The sequence below is a fragment of the Phoca vitulina genome, unplaced genomic scaffold (assembly GCF_004348235.1).
Source record: "Phoca vitulina isolate PV1807 unplaced genomic scaffold, GSC_HSeal_1.0 scaffold15, whole genome shotgun sequence".
NCBI classification, from domain to species: domain Eukaryota; kingdom Metazoa; phylum Chordata; class Mammalia; order Carnivora; family Phocidae; genus Phoca; species Phoca vitulina.
Window position 1 is genome coordinate 2834329 of NW_022589718.1, and position 20981 is coordinate 2855309.

The 20981-nt window shown below is 46.8% G+C and overlaps 1 protein-coding gene across 12 annotated transcripts in view; it reads left to right on the forward strand.

Annotated features, from left to right (window-relative positions):
- The window catches only part of ANK1 (ankyrin 1), a 206540-nt gene that overhangs the window by 166800 nt on the left and 18759 nt on the right, over nt 1-20981 (forward strand). For 10 of the 12 annotated variants that reach the window (XM_032413332.1, XM_032413334.1, XM_032413335.1 and 7 more), the window contains 9 exons: nt 518-722; nt 1069-1165; nt 1425-1653; nt 2607-2732; nt 2832-2951; nt 4407-4485; nt 4758-4832; nt 6590-6721; nt 7576-7722. In XM_032413332.1, coding sequence (XP_032269223.1) covers nt 518-722; nt 1069-1165; nt 1425-1653; nt 2607-2732; nt 2832-2951; nt 4407-4485; nt 4758-4832; nt 6590-6721; nt 7576-7722 — 1210 coding nt within the window. Of the gene's footprint in view, nt 1-517; nt 723-1068; nt 1166-1424; nt 1654-2606; nt 2733-2831; nt 2952-4406; nt 4486-4757; nt 4833-6589; nt 6722-7575; nt 7723-8884; nt 11559-20981 lie in introns of those variants that run through there. The other 2 variants (XM_032413343.1, XM_032413339.1) reach the window with 2 other exon arrangements.

A 20981-nucleotide genomic window follows, 5' to 3' on the forward strand; every position in this document is an offset into this window, starting at 1 on the left:
CAACTGAGACGGGCTCACGCAGGCTGGGAGGGGCTCAAGGCCCCCGGGAGGACGGCCCTCTTCCCCAGGACATCCCCCCACTTCTGTCTGATGCCTTAAAATTCCAGTTACAGGTGTGACCTTAAAGCTCAAAAGAAAGTCGTGTGGGTAGGAAAAGACGGGCTCTCCCTGTTACGCTGCAGAAAGCCCCCCGATAGTGCATTCAGCCGCAAGGGGATTCTTCCTGGAGAGCTAACTAATGCGGAGCAAGGACCGGGTCATCCCGGGAATGAGGAGCAGGAGGGAAAGGGGGAGAAAGGGCTCCGGAAAGACAGCTGAGCAGTGACGTCAGCCCTGACACAGGCCTTGTGCTCAGCAAAACAGATCTGTGTGGTCCAACGGTGGAGGGCCCCCCACGTCCCCCGGGAGCCTTTGCCCTCTACATAAACAGCCTGCTCTCCCTTTGGGGGCATGCTGCCCCTCGTGAACAAGCCTCTCTGCTCCTCGAGGCTGAGGGTCCACCCTTGATGCCTCGCAGGCCCAGCCCGTACCAGATGAGCTGGTCACCAAACTGCTGGGCAACCAGGCCACGTTCAGCCCCATTGTCACCGTGGAGCCACGGCGCCGGAAGTTCTACCGCCCCATTGGGCTTCGGATCCCGCTCCCTCCTTCCTGGACGGACAACCCGAGGGACAGCGGGGAGGGGGACACCACCAGCCTTCGCCTGCTCTGCAGTGTCACTGGTGAGAGGTGCCCCTTTTGCCTCTGTGCCATCTTCCGGGCGGCAGCAGCTCCCTGTGGCCACATTCAGGGGAGACGGGAGATGGTAAAGCCAGCCATCAGCTTGCTTTGGCTTCCCTAGGGGATGGAGGGAGGGGCGATCCGTCTGAGTAGAGCCCCCTCCATGGTCTAGCCCTCTGACCCCTAAAAGGAGGGGTCGCCAGGAGCGGGAGAGTATGAGAACAAAGTTGTGCTCAGGGCCACACAGATATACCCGGCTCTGCCCTTCCACGCTCCGCCCTTACATTTCGCCAAGCTCTGTCTACCATCTGAACGCTGTCCCCCAGCCCGTCTCTGCTCCTGTTGCAGGAGGAACAGACCAAGCCCAGTGGGAAGATATAACGGGGACAACCAAGCTCGTGTATGCCAACGAGTGCGCTGCCTTCACCACCAACGTCTCTGCCAGGTGGGCCGCAGCCCCTGCACCGAGGGGGGTCAGCGCGGCCCCCACTCATGCCCCATCCTCACGCCTCGACCCGCCCATCCCGGGGTGGAACCCGAGGGAGGGCCCCCCACTGCCCCTTTGCACACACAGGCCCTGCGCCGACCAGCGGGCCCGTCAGAGCGGCCACCCCCATGGCGCACGGGCTCCTTCTGTCGGCATGGGGATGAAGCTCTCCACCAGGCATGCCGGAACGTGTTTCTGATCAGCCCCCTCTTTCTAGGTTCTGGCTGTCCGACTGTCCTCGGACCGCCGAAGCTGTGAACTTCGCCTCTCTGCTGTACAAGGAGCTCACCGCCGTGCCCTACATGGCCAAGTTTGTCATTTTTGCCAAGATGAATGACCCCCGAGAAGGGCGTCTGCGCTGTTACTGCATGACAGATGACAAAGTGGACAAGACCCTGGAGCAGCACGAGAACTTCATCGAGGTGGCTCGGAGCAGGGACATAGAGGTACCGTGCCTGGCTGTGCCAAGCTAGCATAATCTCCCCTGAGTCTCATCACCGGGCGTGCTCTTAGGATCCCCCGTCTGCAGACTGGGGCACCGGGGCCCAGAGAAGTGAAGTCACCCTCCAAGGTCACGCACCTGAGGAAAAGGCAGAGAAAGGATTTGTCCGAGCAGTCTGAGCCCTGAGCGCACGAGTTTACCTGCTCTGCCAGGGTTCTGGTAGCACCCCGATGAGGCGGGGAGGACAGCTGGACAAACGATGTGAGGAGAAAGGACCAGGGACTGGATTGGAACCTAATCCTGACCCCAGGAGACTCGTCGTGTCAAGACATGCAAGGAGCCAGGATCTTTCCAAACGTCTGCCCTCAGAGTCTGTTCTGAGCCTTCCTGGGGGGCTGAGGGCACAGGGCTGGCACTCTGGAGCCCTATCTCTAGTCCCGATTCGGGAACTAACTAGACGAAACATTTCTTCTCTTTGGGTTTCAGTTTCCTCAACTGTCAAATGGGTTCGATGGGTTCAAACCGTGCATATGCACGGTAAGGATTCCTATATCCATGGATGAGATTCCAATATAACATGGTCCTTGTAGCACTTCTCATAAACTAAACCTTCCTGGACAGGTGTAAAAAGAGACCCAGCTCTCCTGGGGAAGCCCTGTGATGACCCTTTAGTGGAGTTCTAGAGTACTCAGATGGCAATCCTGATCAACCACCCAGAGATATACAAAGATGCTTGCCTATTATAAAATCCTTTGAAGTGAGAAGGCATGCCTCACTCATAACCTCGGAAACAAAACCTTTTTCGAAACAAATGGTGGGGTTTCCCGGAGCACGGCCCCTGTGTCTCGTGTGGTAGATGGGGCGTGAGCTGGTGAAGGAAAGACCAGAGCTGGAGGCAGGACGGGACTTGCAGGCATGTCTCCCCAACAAGTTGTATTTGCTTTTCTCCTCTTGCAGGTTCTGGAAGGAATGCCTCTCTTCGCAGAGCTCTTTGGGAACCTGGTACCCATCAGAAAAGCTGCCCAGCAGCGGAGTTTCCAGTTCCAGTCATTTCGGGAGAACCGCCTGGCCATACCTGTGAAGGTGCCGATGAATCCTCCGGGTCGAGGGGGTTTGGGAGGCAGAAATCTCTAAGCCTCTGGAACAGCCCCCCGAGGCTTGCTTTTGTGTGCGTGAATGTAGGTGAGGGACAGCAGTCGAGAACCAGCAGGGTCCTTGTCATTTCTGCGCAAGGCCATGAAGTATGAGGACGCCCAGCACATTCTCTGCCACTTGAACATCACCATGCCCCCCTGCACCAAGGTCAGCTGCCCCCCGAGGAGGGCCCTTGCCGGGGTGGGGGGGATCCCCATACAGACTCAAGGTCAAGTGCTTCCGAAGGACTTCTTGTTGAAAAGCTGCCTTTGAGTTCCCTGAGGTCCAGGAAGGCTCTTGGTTGTCCTTGGGACAGTGGACTGTGGCCTGGCAGGGAGCGCGCACCCGGGCCTTCCCGCCAGCTAGGAGCAATGCTAGTATCAGACAGTGGTATGTGTGCTCTCACTGTGGGCCTTGAGCCCTCTAGGATGTTCTTTCTCGAAGGTCAGAAGGAGCCTCACAGGCATCCACCGTGGCACCCCTTGTCTGAGGCCTCTGAGGCTTAGAACCGGGTGTCGAATTGCTGAAGGTTACTGGCCGTTTACGAGGTCTTTTTCAAGCCTCTTTTTCATGTACTTGCTTATCTTGCCCAGGGTGCCAGGCCCTCAGAGAAGGGAGCCCTGGTGTCTCAGCCCCTGCAAACACCCAGATTTTTGAGCTCAGCAAAGGCGTCCTGACCAAGTATGTTGATTTATCCGTCCCCATAAGAGCCTCAGAGTCACCGCTGTGCCAGGGACTTTGGAGGGCTTGTGCGTCTCCATGTTCTTGTTGTTCCTTTGCTGCTGTGGCTGTCAGCCTTCCATGCCCAGCGAGGGAAAAAGCAGAGCTTTGTCCATATGTCCGTGGCTTAGTTTCTCTTTACTGTCCAGAGAGAGTGTGAACCAACTTCCCTTTCAAAAGAGGATTTCCTGCAGCCTTGAGCAAGCATCTGGGTGCTTCTCTGCAGAGCTGGGGTGCTAGGCCTCGGGCCAGTACCGAAAACGGGTCTTTTGAGTATAAAGGAACCCAGAAAGAAAGACTTGGTTTTTAGGTTCAAACCCCAGCTCTACCACTTACTGGCTGAGTGACCTTGGGCAAGTTATTTAACCCCTCTATGCCTCAGTACCCTCATCCATGAGATGGGAGTAATACTAGTACCTACCCAGAGGCTGTTGCGAGCATTAAACAGGGCCTGGTACCTGGTAAGGGCCACACGAGCTTGCCATCTGGTTATTCTTTTTTTTAAAAAAAAAAATGTTTTATTTATTTATTCATGAGAGTCAGAGAGAGAGAGAGGCAAAGGGAGAAGCAGGCTCCCCGCCCAGCAGGGAGCCCGAAGCGGGACTTGATCCCAGGACCCTGGGATCATGACCTGAGCCGAAGGCAGATGCTCAACCATCTGAGCCACCCAGGCGCCCCTTTTTCTGGTTATTCTTAATAAAGTATGTGGATCTCATCCCTCCCTCTTGCCCCCACCTTTTTGCGCACGTCTGTTCTTCGCATCACGGCTCTAGAGAAGCAGGGCTACTTACTGTTTGCCAGGACGGGCGTCATGCCCCACCCCATGGCCCGCGGGCTTGAAGCAGCTCCAAGAAGGGGGACGCCCCAGGCCCCAAGTCCCCTTTCTTTGTCTTCCCTCTGCAGGTGAGCGGTGCTGATGAGAGGAGAAGGACTCTGACGCCGTTGGCCCTGAGATACAGCATTCTCAGCGAATCCTCACTGGGTATAAACTCTTGGCGATGTGTGTCGCCGCCTTTCCAGAAGGTTGTAGGTGACATCACTCTCCCTCACTCCTAGAGTAGCTTAGCCCATTATGAGCACAGCATGTGGAGGCTTTGGCCCTGGCCTGCACCCAGCCTGCACAGGCTTGGCCACCAGGCCAGCGGACGCTGAGGTCTGCCTGTGAGCTGAGCCTCCATCTGAGGTCATTTACTCACACCTGCTGATGGCCTGTCCTGCCGAGAGGACTGACTGCAACCCAATGCTTCTCCCCAGGTTCCCTCAGTGGGACAGACCGAGCAGATATGAAGATGGCTATTATATCAGAACACCTTGGCCTCAGCTGGGCGGGTGAGTCGGGGAATTGGGGGCAGAAAGGCACTTTGCCAGTCTACACAAACCCCTACAGCTCCTTCCCCCTCAGGAGCAACCTCTTCTCACCATCCTTGGTGCATCTGATGTGTGATTGTCTTGGACCCAGCAATGCCTTTGGGCACCAGTGCAAAGTGAGCCCCCTCCCTCCTCCATTTCGGCCTGGTTTTTCTTTATAAGAAAGAATTAACTTTTTAAAAATTTATTTATTTATTTATTTGAAAGAAAGAGAGAATGAGCAGGAGGGAGAGGGAGAGAGAATCTGAGACAGATTCCACATTGAGCGCTGAGCCCAACGCAGCGCTTGATCCCATGACCTGAGCCGAAACCAAGAATCAGACGCTCAACCAACTGAGCCATCCAGGTGCCCCAGAAAGAATTAACTTTTGAAGTTACAAGAGACCTTAGAATCGATCTGGTTCACCTCACTTTACAGATGGGAAAACTGAGATCCAGTTAGAGTGGCTCTAGTTTTGTAGCTAGTTAGTGAGAGAATCTGGAAAACCATCAAACAAATAAAAAACACGGAGACAAAAAACTATGTCTCCTGACCACCTGTCCACTGCTCCCTGTTCTCATGTTGCCCTTCCTCAAAGGCTGGCTTTGTTGAGGGAAAGAAAGAAAGAAAAGGAGAAGTCTCAAAATTCTTCACTTAGAATCTCTGGCTGCTGAGGTCTACCAGAAGTCACATCAACAGTAAGGGCAGATCTCATTTGAAGTGAGGCTGTGTGTGGGAAAAATACAGTGAAAGCTCAAAATATGGTGTTTTACTCAGTCACCAGCCCTAAAACTTAATCCACCACCACCACCACCCCCTACCCCCACCCCGGGTCCTTTTTTGTTAACTTTCATATGAATGGACTTCCTTCACTCAGCCTCCCTATAGAGAGGGCTTCAGACAAACTCAGAAACCTTAACAATAACTTGCTGAAAGACTCTGACAAAAATTTACAACAGAAGTTCAGGGACTATTCATTCTTAAGCCAAAAAAGAATGTCTGCTGCTGCTTCTTGTGTGTGTGTGTGTGTGTGTGTGTGTGTGTGTGTGTGTGGTACGTGTACATTCTGATTCTTACTATCACTGTCCCTCTGGTCTTCCTCATCCTTGAAATTGGACTCTGAGGTTGTTCTCCCTTCCAAAGCACCTGTGAGAAATAACAATAAAAACAATGGGAGGGAAAAAGCTAACATTCTGTGTTATTGCCTTACATTTAGATGGGAACTTGTATTTTCATTTTAAATGTAAATAATGCCTTCCCCAGAAGAAACATAAGTACAGAAATGCATTTCCACTCTAATTGCTTCTTGGTGGAAAGTAAGTGGCACCCTGGTGTCGTTCGACAGCCTGGAGTGGGCATCCGCCGGCTCAGCCCACGCCCAGCTCTGGCATTGGCTTGTTCTGTGACCTTGCATGAGCGCTTGCCTTGCCGAGAGGCTCAGTATTGTCATCTCATATTTGAAGTGATGAAAGAAAGAAAGGACATTCATTCGTTCACTCATTCACTACCTATTTTTTGAGCACTCGTGTTCCTGCCCCACTTTCTGGAGATACAAAGATGCAGGTGTCTCTGTTTCACTAGGTACTTCTGGGTAAGAAGGACTACCAAATCCATGGGGAGACTGTCCTTTAACTCCTGGTACTCCCCACCAGATGCCCCCCACTCCATGGCTCCCAGCTGGGGAGCCGGAGCCGGGCTCTGGCGTGGCTCACCCCTGGCCTCGGGTCTTTGCTTGCAGAGTTGGCTCGGGAGCTGCAGTTCAGTGTGGAAGACATCAACAGGATCCGCGTGGAAAACCCCAACTCCTTGTTGGAGCAGAGTGTAGCCTTGTTGAACCTCTGGGTCATCCGTGAAGGCAAAAACGCAAACAGTCAGTACCATTAAGCTAAGGAAGCCTTCTCTTTCCAAAGCCTGGGCCTCTTCACCCAAGCAGTTCTTCTTTCAAATTCCAGTGTGATCATGGCCTTTGGAACCAATCCCTTTTGCACTCTGTCTCTGTCTCTCACACACACACCTCTTCAGGGTCACGGGGTCCTCTAGGCAATCCTGTCATAAGAAGATAGGAAAGTCTTGGCCTCAGCCTTTTTCCCATCTGAGTAAGATAACAGTCACACGGGGACCAAGATGACCGCATAGGTGTAGGGTGTATGACTTCCTGTGGAGTGTCTCAAACACATGAGGACTGTCCTCTCAGGACACAGCATGGGGGAGCAAATCTGGCCTGATGCGGGAGTATCTTTTCCTCCAACCTGGAGGGAAGATTTGTCTCACTCTTTTCATCAGTTCTTTCTCAACTAAATTCCCAATCCTCAGGAACACTAAGAGGAAATTGAGTGTCTGCATTTGCATCTCAAATCAACTGGCAAGGACCAAGGATTTCAAAAGGACAGTATCCAATTCTCCTCTCCCGCCGCGCTCCGCAGGCTGCCAGTGTACGACCCATTCCCTGTGGAATTCCTCTTAGATGACAAAAAAACAGTCTTTCCATGCTTTGAAATTGGCCACCATTACAGGGTTGGAAAAGATCTGTGGAAGGATAACAAAATATCCCCCAAAGAGGCGGGTAGTTTTGATTATGACAAAAGAGGGGTGCCTCCACATTCGGAGACGATAAATCACCCCCACCCCCAACTTCCCGCCTGCCCCCCCACATTCCAGCGCCACCCACAATGATGAGAATCCCCGCAGCAAGCGCCCCTTCTCTTCTCCCCCCCCCCCCTGCAGTGGAGAATCTGTATGCAGCCCTGCGGAACATTGACCGAAGTGAGATCGTGAACATGCTGGAAGGCTCTGGCAGACAAAGCCGCAATCTGAAACCTGAGCGACGGCACACAGACCGAGACTACTCCTCTTCGCCCTCCCAGATGAATGGTGAGTGTCTCCTGGAAGGAGGCGGGGCTGACCTGGGTGCCACTTTCCAGGCACCAGCACGTGACACTTCATGAAACCATCTCTCCCTTTGGTGGGAGGTCGACCTCCACGCGCTCCCTCCCTGGTGGGGGTGAGCGCAGAGGCAAGCACGAGAGACAGGTGTGTACTCCTGGGCAGGGAGGCTTCCTGATGCTCTCTGCAGCGACAGGCTCCTGGCGTGGTCCAGGCAACAGCTGGAGTCGGGGCAGGGCTGGGCCCCTTGCCCCTCTCTGTAGTTCTGCGCCAGGAATGGACCCTCTTGGGCTTGCGTTCCCATCTGTAAGACAGTCAGTGATAGAAAAGCAAAGGGCGTAGAGATTTGGGCACAAGATCTGATGTGGATAAGCTGGCTGGTGTTTTCAAAGTTCTCTTGCGGCCCTTCTGTGAGGCTAAGCGGGCTCCTTTTTTTGAGTCTGGTCTCTCCTCTCTTTCTTTTTTTTCTCACCCCATCTCTTTCCTCTCCCTCTTTTTAATGTGCTTCAAGCATGGTGCAGACCCCCAGCGTGACCAGTGCCAAGGGGAGGAAGCCCGGAGGCCCCTGACCTTTGCCCACAGGACCCCCACTGGGGGCGGGGGTAGGGGGTGCCTCCCTTGCACCTCTTTCCTCCCAGCAGCAGTGAAAGTAGCCAGCTGCATGAAGGAGACGGGCTGGGGGTCCCGCACCCTCTCCCCTCATTTGCCCTCTCTCTAGCCACTGGGCACAGAAAGAGCAGAGGCCCTGCTCTTCGGTGGGAGCCAGGAAGCTAGGGTTCCAGTCCCTCTTTCCTCCCAACTCCATGAGCGGCTGACTGGCTCCTCTTCTTTAAAGTCAGCAACTTAGAGTCGATTCCCGAGGGCCCTTATAGACCTTGAAGGAACAGTTTTAATTCTCTGGTGCCTAAGTCGTCACCCGGGACAGCTACCTCCCGCCGCGCTCCGCAGGCTGCCAGTGTACGGGCGTCCAGGCCGCACACGCGCGTGCTGGCTGCGCAGGCGCCTGCGGCCGGGGAGCGTGCCCCGAGCCGGTAAGTTCCCGGCCGGTCTGGGCGTGCAGCCTCCTTTGGCCAGGTGGAGCCTGCGCATGCCGAGCCCCTCACATGTTTCTCTCTCCCGTGCCCCGTGTCTCCTGAAACATGCCATCTAGCACCGCTGGGCGCAGGGCTCCTCTGTTGATCACGTCCTGTCGTCTTTCTCTTCTGCCTCTGACCTCACCTGGACCTCTCGTCCGCTCATGCTCTCACACTGCCTGGCTCCACTGTCTCCACCTCGGCCCGGTGTTCAGGAGCCGTCCACCTCCGCAGATGCATGTCGTGAAGGACTTCTAGCCCTTCCTGCCCGTGTGTCTCACGGCTGTGTGTGAGGGCGTGTGTGCGCGTGTGTGCACGGCGGGGCGGGGGTCCTCTGGCTCCAGGGAGGCTGTGTACTGCGCACTGCTCGCCGCTCTTCATGTCTGGCGTAAAGAGGCTCCGAGACAGTGGTCCACTCCCATGTCCCTCGGGGGACCAAGCCAGAGCACTGCAGGGACTGCTAAGGAGCTCAGCTCCCTTCCACAGAAAGAGAAAGGGAGGGCAGCTGAGGGATGCTGGGAACTTCGGGAAATCCACGGGACAGAGCTTCTCCTTTTCACTGTGATCCCTGATCCCTTGGTTGGGTTTCTTAACATTCCTGGTGCTGTTTCAGTCAAGTCAAATCAGCAAGTTTTTGTTTCTTTGTGCCCCAGTTATGTACCTAGGGGACAGCAGGCACATAGAATTATGGGAGCAGAAACAAGGCAGGACGACAATTAAAACTATGTTAAGAGGGTGGGTCCCATGTGAAGTGCTCTTACCACAAAAAAAAAAAAAAAAAAAAGAGTCCCAGACTCAGGCATCTATGAGTCTCCCATCGGCCACCGGACTTGCAGCCCCAGTCAGGCCTAGAGAGTCCAGTGCCTAAACAAGAGTTCAAAATCCCTCTGTGGGACTGGGTGCTCCGTGACTGGTGAAAAAAGGCTCTGTTTGAGTGGGTCTGCTCATTTAGCAAACACTTTTTGAACCCCCGTCACATGCCAGGCACTGGTCTAGGCGGAGGAGATAAATCGGTTCTCAGACAGACACGCACAAAAATCCCCTAAAACTCTGCCTCCAGGGAACTTACCTTCTGTTTGGCGGGTCAAGCAACAATGTAGTATGTAAGTGAATGATAAAACGTGCTAGCAGAGGGAGGGAGGAAGCCAGGGCAGGAGCAGAGCTCAGACGGCATCAGGAGGCCAGCTCTTACAGACTCCCCTGAGGACACTGGGTCACTAGAAGTGAAATAGGGAGCCACTGGAGGCTTTGGCGAGAAAGAGTAGCATGATCTAACTTAAGTTTTCAAAGGATTCCTCTCCCTGCTTTGTTGCTCTTAGATAATCACAAACTGAATGCTTCTGCGCGTCCTGGCTTCCCTGTCTAGCCCTGTCACCCCTTCCGCCCCTCCTCCAGCAGGCCTCCTGATGGACACAGGCTGTGTGCCCTGCATGCGGGCTCCCCACCTCGGCCCAAGCAGACAGACACCCGGCTCAGTCTGCTCTGCCCTTCTGGCACTAGAATTGGCTTCTCTCTGTTTATCCTGCCCTCTTCCCTGTCCCAGGAAGACCATCCCATATCTGGGTACCATTCTGGCCTGGAAAGAAGGAGCAGGAGGACTGAGAGGTAGAAGGCGAGAGAGCGGCCACCCGTCATTCCCCTGCCACTCTCCTGGGCAGGGGCCCATGATGGCTTGTCCTGCTGCCCGCCCAGCCCTCCACACAGATGTCGCAGTTGAACCTTGCCTCCTTTGCACTTTACCTTGCTTCTTTGCTTGTCTGAGCCTCCTTATGAAGTGATGGGGATGAAGGGCAGGGCTTGAGTGCTCTGTGCTGTCAAGGAAACAGAAACTCAAGATCTGTTTTCCTTCTGTCCTGGCTCCTCTTGCCATATGTGCCTGGCCTGGTCAAAGCAGAAAGGGGCTTAAGTTGAAAGGCTAGTTTTCTTCCCCTTCACTGGAGAAGACTGCCCTGGGTTCTTGGGTAATAAACATGAAGAAAAAACTTGCCCATAAAGCAAAAAAAAGAAAAGCATGTTTCTAAAAACAAATCACATTTCTCATAGAAGAGGGAAAAAATGGACGTCTCACATCCACACTTGTCAGGTCCGTTTGTTTGATAAGTTGGACATGTGGTAATGTCAAAATAAAATGTGTTTTACTTCTGTCAACTTCTGAATACAACTGGTGAATGTGGCTCTTGTCTGAGGTCAGGCTGGCTGTCCGCTCCTTGTCTAGCTTGCTACTAACATTAAACTCTGAGGGTGATCATTACATCTTGGTCAGCAGAAAGCCAGCAGGATAACCAGAGATGAAGAGAGACTTGGGGAGGGACTGCTGGCCTGTGCTCTGCCCCAGAGCAGTATCTGTAGTTGCCTCTTACCTGATCTCCCCAAAATGCAACCCCAGAGGGAGGAGGAGCTCTAGACTGAGGGGTGGGCTGGTGACTCAGGGGTGGCAGAGCCACATGAGACTATTAGAAAGACGGGCACTTCTGAAACTCAACCTAGGGGACTCAGCAGACCTTACTATGGTCTGGCCCACGCCAGATTTTGTGAGATAATCCTCATGAGGATAAGCTCAGGCCTTATGAGCATTGCTCTGACTTAATTGTAATCCCCACTGGCACTGTGTATGGCTACCCACAGCCTCAGATCTAAGCTTATGGGGATGTGGATAGATCAGTGGGTGTCCTCTGGAGCCTGAGAGGGAGCAGCGAGGCATACACCTTAGACACTATTACTAGAGGAGGGGCTCCAGAATAAAGAAAAGCCAGGAAGTCCTGGGAGAGGGTATGCATGAGTTCTTTTCATGGACACATTTCATTTGGGTGAAATTCCATTAAGGTAAACACCATGGAAGTTTTAAGGAAGAAAGTTCCCAAAGGATACCCAAATGAGCCTCAGGTATTCTGTGGCCAGTAGAGCCACCCTCTTCCTGTCTTTGTCAGGTCTTACTGAGATTCCCAAAGGTGACAGAAATTCACTTGGCTATAACCAAGGGGCTGTTTAAGATGCATTCCACTTCTGGCCAAAATGAGGTAAATAGATAAGGACTGAATATACACTCCTGCTTAAAACAGCCCCCCACTCCCAAAATGGGCCAAACATACGAAACAATAGTTCTCACGACTTTGGACATTAGTCAATAAAAGACCGTGATCCATGGGACATGGGAAATAATTGAGAAAAACTCTGTAATTGCTAGTTTCTAGGTCATGACATGGGGAAGAGAAATCCAAGAAGTTTCCCTGGGTTGAAAAGAAGTTGTTGAGAATCCAGAGAGAATGGGGCAGCTAGAGTTGTCGAGATATAGAGTACCAGGGAAGACATAGCTGCTTAGAGAATTCTAGAGATCTTCAGAGGGTCCCCTACAAGTTTTGGTTGAGTATTAATCAGCAATTCCCAACAGTCAGACTGATCATTCAGAGACATTGCATAGGGAACAAAAGAGGGCCTTATCTGGAAATGGAAGAAAAAAACTAGCCCTAGGTTGATCAGTGCTCCAGTCCTATCTAATCAACCTTGAAAGCAAACCTCAAAAGGATCAGATTGCTTCCAAGTTATTTAACCGCATAACAGAACAAAGCTCAAGAATATTCATAGGAATACAACAATATCTAGCACCCACCAAGATAAAATTCACAATGTCTGATATCTAGTTAAAGATTACCAGACATAGAGATAGGAGGGGCACCTGGGTGGCTCAGTCAGTTAAGTGTCTGCCTTCCATTCAGGTCATGATCCCAGGGTCCTAGGATTGAGTCCCACATGGGGCTCCCTGCTCAGCGGGGAACCTGCTTCTCCCTCTCCCTCTGCCTGACACTCTGCCTACTTGTGCGTGCTCTCTCTCTCTCTCTTTTTCTGTGTGTCAAATAAATAAATAAAATCTTAAAAAAAAAAAAGATAGGAAAATGTGACCCATAATAGAGAAAAATCAATCAATTAAAACTGACTCTAAACTGAAACAGATGTTAGAATTAGCAGACAAGAATGGTAAAACAGTTATTATAACTGTATTTCAGGTGTTAAAAAAGTTAAGTAGAGACATAGAAAACATTTTAAAACACTCAAGCCAGTCTTCTAGAGAGGAAATTATAACGTGTAGGATGAAAAATACACTGAATGGATTAGACATTACAGAAGAAAAGATTAGTGAATTTGATAACATAGTAGTAGAAACTCTTCAAAACCCAAAAGAAAAGAAAATTTTTAAAAAGCCTCAGTGACCTTATATTTGTGAAAATAGAGTTCCCAACAGAGAATGGGTGAAAAAGCATGTGAAGAAATAAGGGCTGAAAAATGTCCAATTTTGATGAAAGCTATAAATACACAGATCTAAGAAGTTCAATGAATCACATGCACAAGAAACATGAGAGCAACTATGGCAAGGCATATTTTAAACAAACTGGTCAAAACCAGTGATAGAGAAAGTCTTGAAAGTAGTCAAAGAAAAAGGGACATGTACAAAAGAACAAAGATAAGGATGACATCAAACATCTTTTTTGGAAACAATGCAAGTCAGAAGACAGTGGAGCAACATCTTTACAGTAGACCACATCTTTAAGGAACACTTCTAAAGTAACCTAGAATTCTATACCTAGCAAGAATAGCTTTCAAAAATGAAGGCAAATAAAGACTTTGCAAAACATACAAAAACTGAAAGAATTCACCACCAGGAGACCCATGCTTCAAGCAAGGTTAAGAAAATAAATAAAAGTCTTTTAGGCCAAAGTAAAATGCTACCAGACAGAAATATGGATCTATAAGAAGGAATTAACAGTGCAAAAATGTTAACTGCAAGGATAAATACATAATTTTCTAGTTAGTTACATTATTTCCTCATTATTTAAATCTCTTTAAAAGATAATCAGTGGTGTAAACAAAAATAATAACAATGTAATGTGGGGTTTATAATATATGTAAAAGTAAAATGTATGACAACAATAGTAGAAAAGTCAAAAAAGTCAAGAGGGAAAAATGGAGACGTACTATTATAAGGTGCTTATACTATATACCAAGTGTTATAATTTCACTTCAAAGTAGACTGTGATAGGGGCGCCTGGATGGTTCAGTCGGTTAGGCATCTAACTCTTGGTTTCTGCTCAGGTCATGGTCTCAGGGTCGTGGGATCAGCCCTGCCTCAAGCTCCACACTCAGCGGGGAGTCTGCTTCTCCTCTCCCTCTCCCCCTCCCCCTACTCACACACTCTCTGTCTCTCTAAAATAAATAAGTCTTTTTTAGAAAGTAGTCTGTGATAGGTCATGGATGTATATTATGAGCCTTAAAGCAACTACTCAAATAATAAAACAGAATTATACCTAATAATCCATCAAAATAGATCAAATGGAATCATAATAAATTTTAATTAATCCAAAAGAAGACATATAAAGAAGAAAAAGAGAACAGATGGGATAAATAGAAAAGTAGAAATTAGCAAGTGATTGATTTAAACCTAACCATATAAATAATCTTATTAAATATAAATGATCTAAATACTCCAGTTAAAAGGCAGAGATAGTCATACTGAATATATAGGTAAATCTCAACTATGCCCTTCAAATATCAAAACACAAATCCCTTAAAAGTAAAAGGATGAGAAAAGATAAACTGTGCTAACATTAATCAAAAGACAACTGGCATGGTTATATTAATATCAAACAAGTAGGTTTCAGAACAAAGAATATTACCAGTGAGGACGAAAATAATTTTGTAAGTAGTTCATCAAGAGGGCATGACAATCCTAAATGCTTATGTGCCTAGTAATATAGCTTTAAAATACATGGAGCAAAAACTGAGAAAACTGCAATGAGAAATAGACAAAACCACAGTTATAGTGGGAGATTTCGATATCCCTGTCTTGATAATTGATAGAACAAGTAGAAAAATCAGTAAGCATATGGAAGATTTGAACAACACTGTCCTCCAGCTTGACCTAGTTGACACTTATAAACATTAACAGCAGCATGCACATTCTTCTCAGTTGCATCTGGAACTTATACCAACATGGAACATATTCGAGACCATAAAGCAAGTCTCAGATTTAGAAGAATTTGAGATATACAAAGCATGTTCTCTAACCACAGTGAAACTAAATTAGAAAACAATAACAGAAAATCTGGAAATCTCAAATATTTGGAGCTAAATAATACACTCCTAAATAACCCATGGGTCAAAAAAGAGAGTAAAAGGGAAATTAGAATATAGTCTGAGTTGAATGTAAGTAAGAACACAAGACATCAAAATTTATAGGATGCCAGTTGTGTGTTGGACTCAGCCTATCAATAGCTAATATTGTGGCTGGACCAGCCCTTGTGGTTCTTATTATGATTGCAAGATGTCCATTAGCAATAACCACCAGGAAGCTTTGGGGGGGAGGTTTATTACTTACAGAACTTGAAAATTACATAGCATATTTAAGACCACATAGCAAGGTTGTGAGGAGAGATAGAGATCAAGCTTGGGGCTGAGGTTCTGGTTTTTGGGGGGTTGAGAGTGGGGACCTAGGGTTTCATGGGCTCACTTTTTTTTTAAGATTTTTTTTTTTTATTTATTTGAGAGAGAGAAAGAGCACAAGCAGGAGGGACAGGCAGAGGGAGAGGGAGCGGGAGAAGCAGACTAGCCACCGAGCAGGGAGCCCATGCGGGGCTCAATCCCAGGACCCTGAGATAATGACCTGAACCCAAACCTGACACTTTAACCAAATGAGCCACCCAGATGCCCCTCATGGGCTCACTATTGGTAAATTTAAAACATAAGAGTGGGAATTTAAAGCATGAGAAAAGAAAAATCAAGTGGCCCAAATGATCAGTTACTGAAATCAACCAAGATCTCCATAACAGAAGGGCCTCAGTCAGGGGAGGTGGCCTGGCAATGTGTTTATTTGAGGTAGCCATCTTTGAAGTGGATACCTGGGCAATTAAAGCTTAGGTGAGGCACTTGCATTACAGAAAGTAAAAAAAGAAAAAGAAAAGAAAACCCAACAGTCAGGGCATTATGCTACACTAGTAAGGCAGTACTTAGGGGTGGACAATGTCTACATGGGAAAAGAGAAACGTTCTTAAATTTTAAAAATTATCCACATGAGAGGAAGGAAAATATCCAACTCCAGCCCATGCTAGCTCTCTTTTTTTCCACCTAAGGTAGTGGGAAAAAAATCTTAATACTTGTGAAGCTCATAGTCCAAAGGTATAGAGGCTCACTAAAAGACCGAGACCTAATCACAGGACTAGAGAATGCTTTTCCTCCCCCCACACCTCACCAGTGCATTACTAAAGGCCTATTCTCAGCAGTTCCTTTTATTTAGTACATCACATCTGGATATCAAGAAAAATTTATAAGGCATCCCAAAAGGCAAAAAACACAGTTTGAAGAGACAGAGCAAGCATTAGAACCAGTCATGGCAAGGGATGTTGGAATTATCAGACTGGGGATTTAAAACAACTATGATCAATATGCTAAGGGTTCTAATGGATAAAATAGGCATTATGTAGGAACAGTGGGTATTATAAGCAGAGAGATGAAAATCCTAAGAAAGAACCAGAAAGAAATACTAGCATAAATGAAGAACGCTTCTGATGGGATACTGGTATGCTGGACACGGCTGAGGAAAGAATCTCTGAGCTTGAGGATATGTCAACAGGAATCTCCAAAACCAAAAAGTAAAGAGAACAAAGACCGAAAGCATAGAATACCCAAGGAGTGTGGAGCGACAACAGAAGGTGTGACATACACATAATGGCAATACCAGATGGAGAAGAAAGAAAGGAACAGAAGAAATATTTGAAAAAACTAATGACTGAGAATTTACCCAAATTAATGTTGGACACCAACCCCCAAATTCAGAAAGCTCAGAGAACACAGTAGGATAAATGCCAAAAACTACACTTAGGCATATCATTTTCAAGTCACAGGAAGTCAAAGATAAAGAAAAAAATCCTGAAAAATAACAAATAAAAAAAACAAGAGGGAAAAACACCTTACCTATAGAGGAACAAAGATAACATTACATCTGACTCCTCTTAGCAGCCCTACAGACAAGAAGGAAGTGACGTGAAATATTTAAGTGTTGAGAGGAAAAAACACCAACCTGGAATTCCTTATCCTCTAAAATTTTATACTTCAAAAGTGAAAAAGGAATAAAGACTTCTCAGACAACCAAAAATTGAGGGAATTTGTTGCCAGCAGACCCACCTTGCAAAAAGTATTAAAATAAGTTCTTTTGAGAGAAGGAAGACAATATGGGTGAGGAACCTGGATGTACATAAAGTAAGGAAGAGCATCAAAGAAAGATTAAGTGAAAATAAAATAAAAACTTAAATTTTCTTACTCTTAGTTGATCTACAGTTTGTTCAAAATGATAATAGCAATAATGTATTCAATTATGCCTGCTTATGTATGTATCTTATGCCTGTACACACACACACATACATATATGCTATGTGTAAGTGAAATGAATGAGGAGTGATGCACAGCAGTGGTAGAAGGAACGGGAGGGAGGAATTAAGATTATTTTATTATAAGGTACTCACACTACCTGTGCTGTAGTGTTATTTGAAAGTGGACTGTATAAGTGTATATTGCAAACACCAGGGCAACCACTAAAAATAAAATTTTAAAGAAGCATAACTAATATGCTAAGAAAGGAGAAAAGATGGAATCATATAAAATGCTCAATTAAAACCACAAAAGGCAGAAAAAGAGTAGAAGATAAAAATAGGAACAAAGAACACAGGCAACAAATAAAAAACAGTAACAAATAGGATAGATATCAATCCAGTTATATCAAGAATCACTTTGGGGGACAATGGTCTAAACGTACCAATTAAAAGACTCAGAATGGATCAAAAAACACATCTTGTCTACATGAAACCCATTTTAAATATAAAAACACATGTAGATTAAAAGTAAATGGATGGACAAAAATATACCATGCTAACACTAATCAAAAGAATACATGAGAAACTATATTAATTTCAGACAGAGCAGACCTCAAAGCAAAGAAAGTTATCAGGGATAAAGAGGGGCATTACATAATGATAAAGAGGTCAGTTCTGCAAGAAGGCATAGTAATCCTTAACATGTATGTGCCTAACAACAGAGCATCAAACTATGGGAGGCAAAAACTGAGAGAACTGCAAGGAGAAACAGATGAATCCACTATCAGAGTTGGAAACTCTAGCACCCCTGTGTCAGAAATGGACAGACCCAGTAGGCAGAAAATGGGTGAGGACAGTTGAACTCAACAAGACCATCATCAACTGGATGTGACTGACATCTATAGCCTACTTCATCCAACAGCAGCAGAATACACATTTTTCTCAAGTTCACATGGAACATTCACCAAGATAGACCATATTCTGGGCCATAAAACACATCTTAATAAATTTAAAAGAATGGAAATAAATAAATCAGTGTAATCCATCAGATTAACAAACTCAAAAAGAAAAACCACATGATTATCACAATAGAAGAAGAAAAAGTATTTGACAAATCCAATATCCATTCCTGATTAAAAAAAAAAAAAAACAGCAACAACAACAAAAGATGGATAAATTAGTGAACAGAATGGAGTCCAGAAATAGAACCACATCTATATGAACAACTGATTTTCAACAAAAGTGCAAAGGCAATTCGGTGGAGAAAGGGTAATTTTTACAAGTGGGGCTGGAATAATTGGATTTTCATAAGCAAAAATGAACTTGGATTCATACCTTGCATCAGCACATACAAAAATTAACTCAAAGTGGATGGCAGCTTAAATGTAAAACCTAACATAAAAACTTATAGAAATAAACATAAAACTATACAACTTCTAGAAGGAAACATAAAAGAAAACCTTAGAAATCTTGGTTAAGGCAAAGATTTCTTAGCTACGACACTAAAAGTGCAATCTGTAAAAAATGATAAATCGGGCTTCATCAAATTTAAAAAACTTTTGCTATTCAAAATACACTGTTAAGAAAGTGAAAAATTAAGCCACAGATTGGGAGAAAATATTGGAAATAATCATCTGATATAGGACTTGTATCTAGAATATGTAAAGAACTCTCAAAACTCAGAAGAAAACAAACAGTCCAATTTTTAGGAGAACAGAAAATTTGAACAGTTAACCTAGAAGAGATACAGATGGCAAATAAGCACATAAAAAGATGCTCAGCATTGTTAGTCATTAGGAAAATACAAATTAAAACTACAAGGAGATCCCACGACCCCCCCGTAAGAATGGCTAAAATGGAAAAGGCCAATCATACCAGGTGTCAATGAGGATAGGGAGGAACTGGCCCTCTCATCCACTGCTGGTGCGAATGTAAAACGGGACAGCGAATTTGGAAAAGACTTTGCTTCTTGAGAAGTTAAAATACACCTATCCTATGATCCAGCCACTCGGTTCCTAGGTGTGTACCCAAAAGAAAAAACATATGTTCACACGGACAAGCAGCTTTATTTGTAACAGCCCCAAACTGGAAGCAACTCACATGTGCATTAACAGGTGAATGGATGAACCACCTGTGATGTACCCACCTAAAGGAATACAGCTCAGCGGTAACAATGGATAAATCATCGATGAATTCAACAGCATGGGTGATACCCAAATCACTAGGCCCAGTGAAAGAAACCAGACAGAAAAGAGTATACACTGTGTAAGTCCATTTATAGAAAGTTCTGGGAAATGCAACCTAATGTACAGTGACAGAAGCAGATCAGTGGTTACCTGGGAATGGGGACGCAGAAGGAAGGATTGCAAAGAAACGTGAGGACACCTTTCAAGGGCGATGAATATCCCTCTTTTCGTTGTGGTGATGGTTTCTTGGAACTTATCCAATTAGCTACTTGAAAATATGTGCACTTACTGTATGTCAACTATACTTCAATAAAGCAATTTTAAAAGATACTAATGGCAAAATCTAGTGACAAGACCACTCTTACTGTGTGCCCTGAGCCAGTTCCTGAACCTCTAGGTTCAAGGGACAGATGTGTGAACAGGCCACATTAGCAAACTCTAGTTTGCTAATCTATAGAGTAGGAGAAATATTGCTTTCCTTGTAGGGTTGTTGTGACAACTAAAAATAACATATTAGGTATTTTTTTTTTTTTACAAAATAGATGCTTAATTAGTAATGGAAACAATATAATAATGCCTTCAAGAATAAGAAGAGGAGTGCTTAGGTGTTTCAGTCGGTTAAGCATCTGCCTTCAGCTCAGGTCATGATCCTAGGGTTCTGGGATCGAGCCCCGAGTCGGGCTCCCTGCTCAGCGAGGAGCCTGCTTCTCCCTCTCCCTCTGCGCCCCCCTCCCCCGCTCATGTGCTCTCTCTCTCTCAAGTAAATGAATAAAATCTTTTTTTTTAAAAAGGGGGGGAATAAGAAAAATAATCACTTGACTCTCAAATGTTCTGCTCACATATATTCCGGAGAGATTTCCATGGAGGGTTTGAAGGCCATTGACCTTGGTTTCCCAATTCCTTAGGTCGAGGTTCCACTTACAGTGATTTGGATTTAACACAGGAAGATTTGGCCCACTCATTTCTCCTACTCTCCCACCTCTTCTTTGTTCCTCCTTGTTTGGCCAGAGCTGTTAGTCTGCAAGCACAGTGCTACCCTTCCAGCCACCCAGCACCTAATGGTCTCTTCCTCCCACTTCTCATCGTGGGCTCCGGAACCACAGAGACTTATAGAGATCAGTCAGGAAGAAAACTCTCCTGGGATGATGAAGAGAGGATGTATGTCAATCATACAGCATGGTTTCTGGCACCTGGGACACAAGTCCTCCTCACGCATCTGGAGAGTTCTGCAGTAGTCACCAGGGCCTATGGAGTCCCAATCCTGTTCTAGGAAAGTGGGAGGGAGAGGGAGACACCATCCCTGCCTTCAAAGAGTGTACTGTCCCATGAACCAGCTTAGCAAGGGAACACAGGACGGGTTCAAAGATGGGGGGGAAACGAGGTGAGCCGAAGTCGCTGGGAAAACCCCAAGAAAACAGAGGGTGAAGAGAACCTGTCTTGTTTGCGCGCATTGGTGTGTTTGTAATCCTCAACCCTCTAGCACAGTCCCCGGCATGTAAGTGGCCCTCAGTTAGTATCTTTGGGTTGAACAAGTAAGTGAATGAGGATAGCCACAGATAGCTTCGTCTCCAGTAGAGAAGCAGTGAGAGAGCCGGAGCTGTGTCCAGCCTGGGGATGAGGAGGGTCCATCTGTG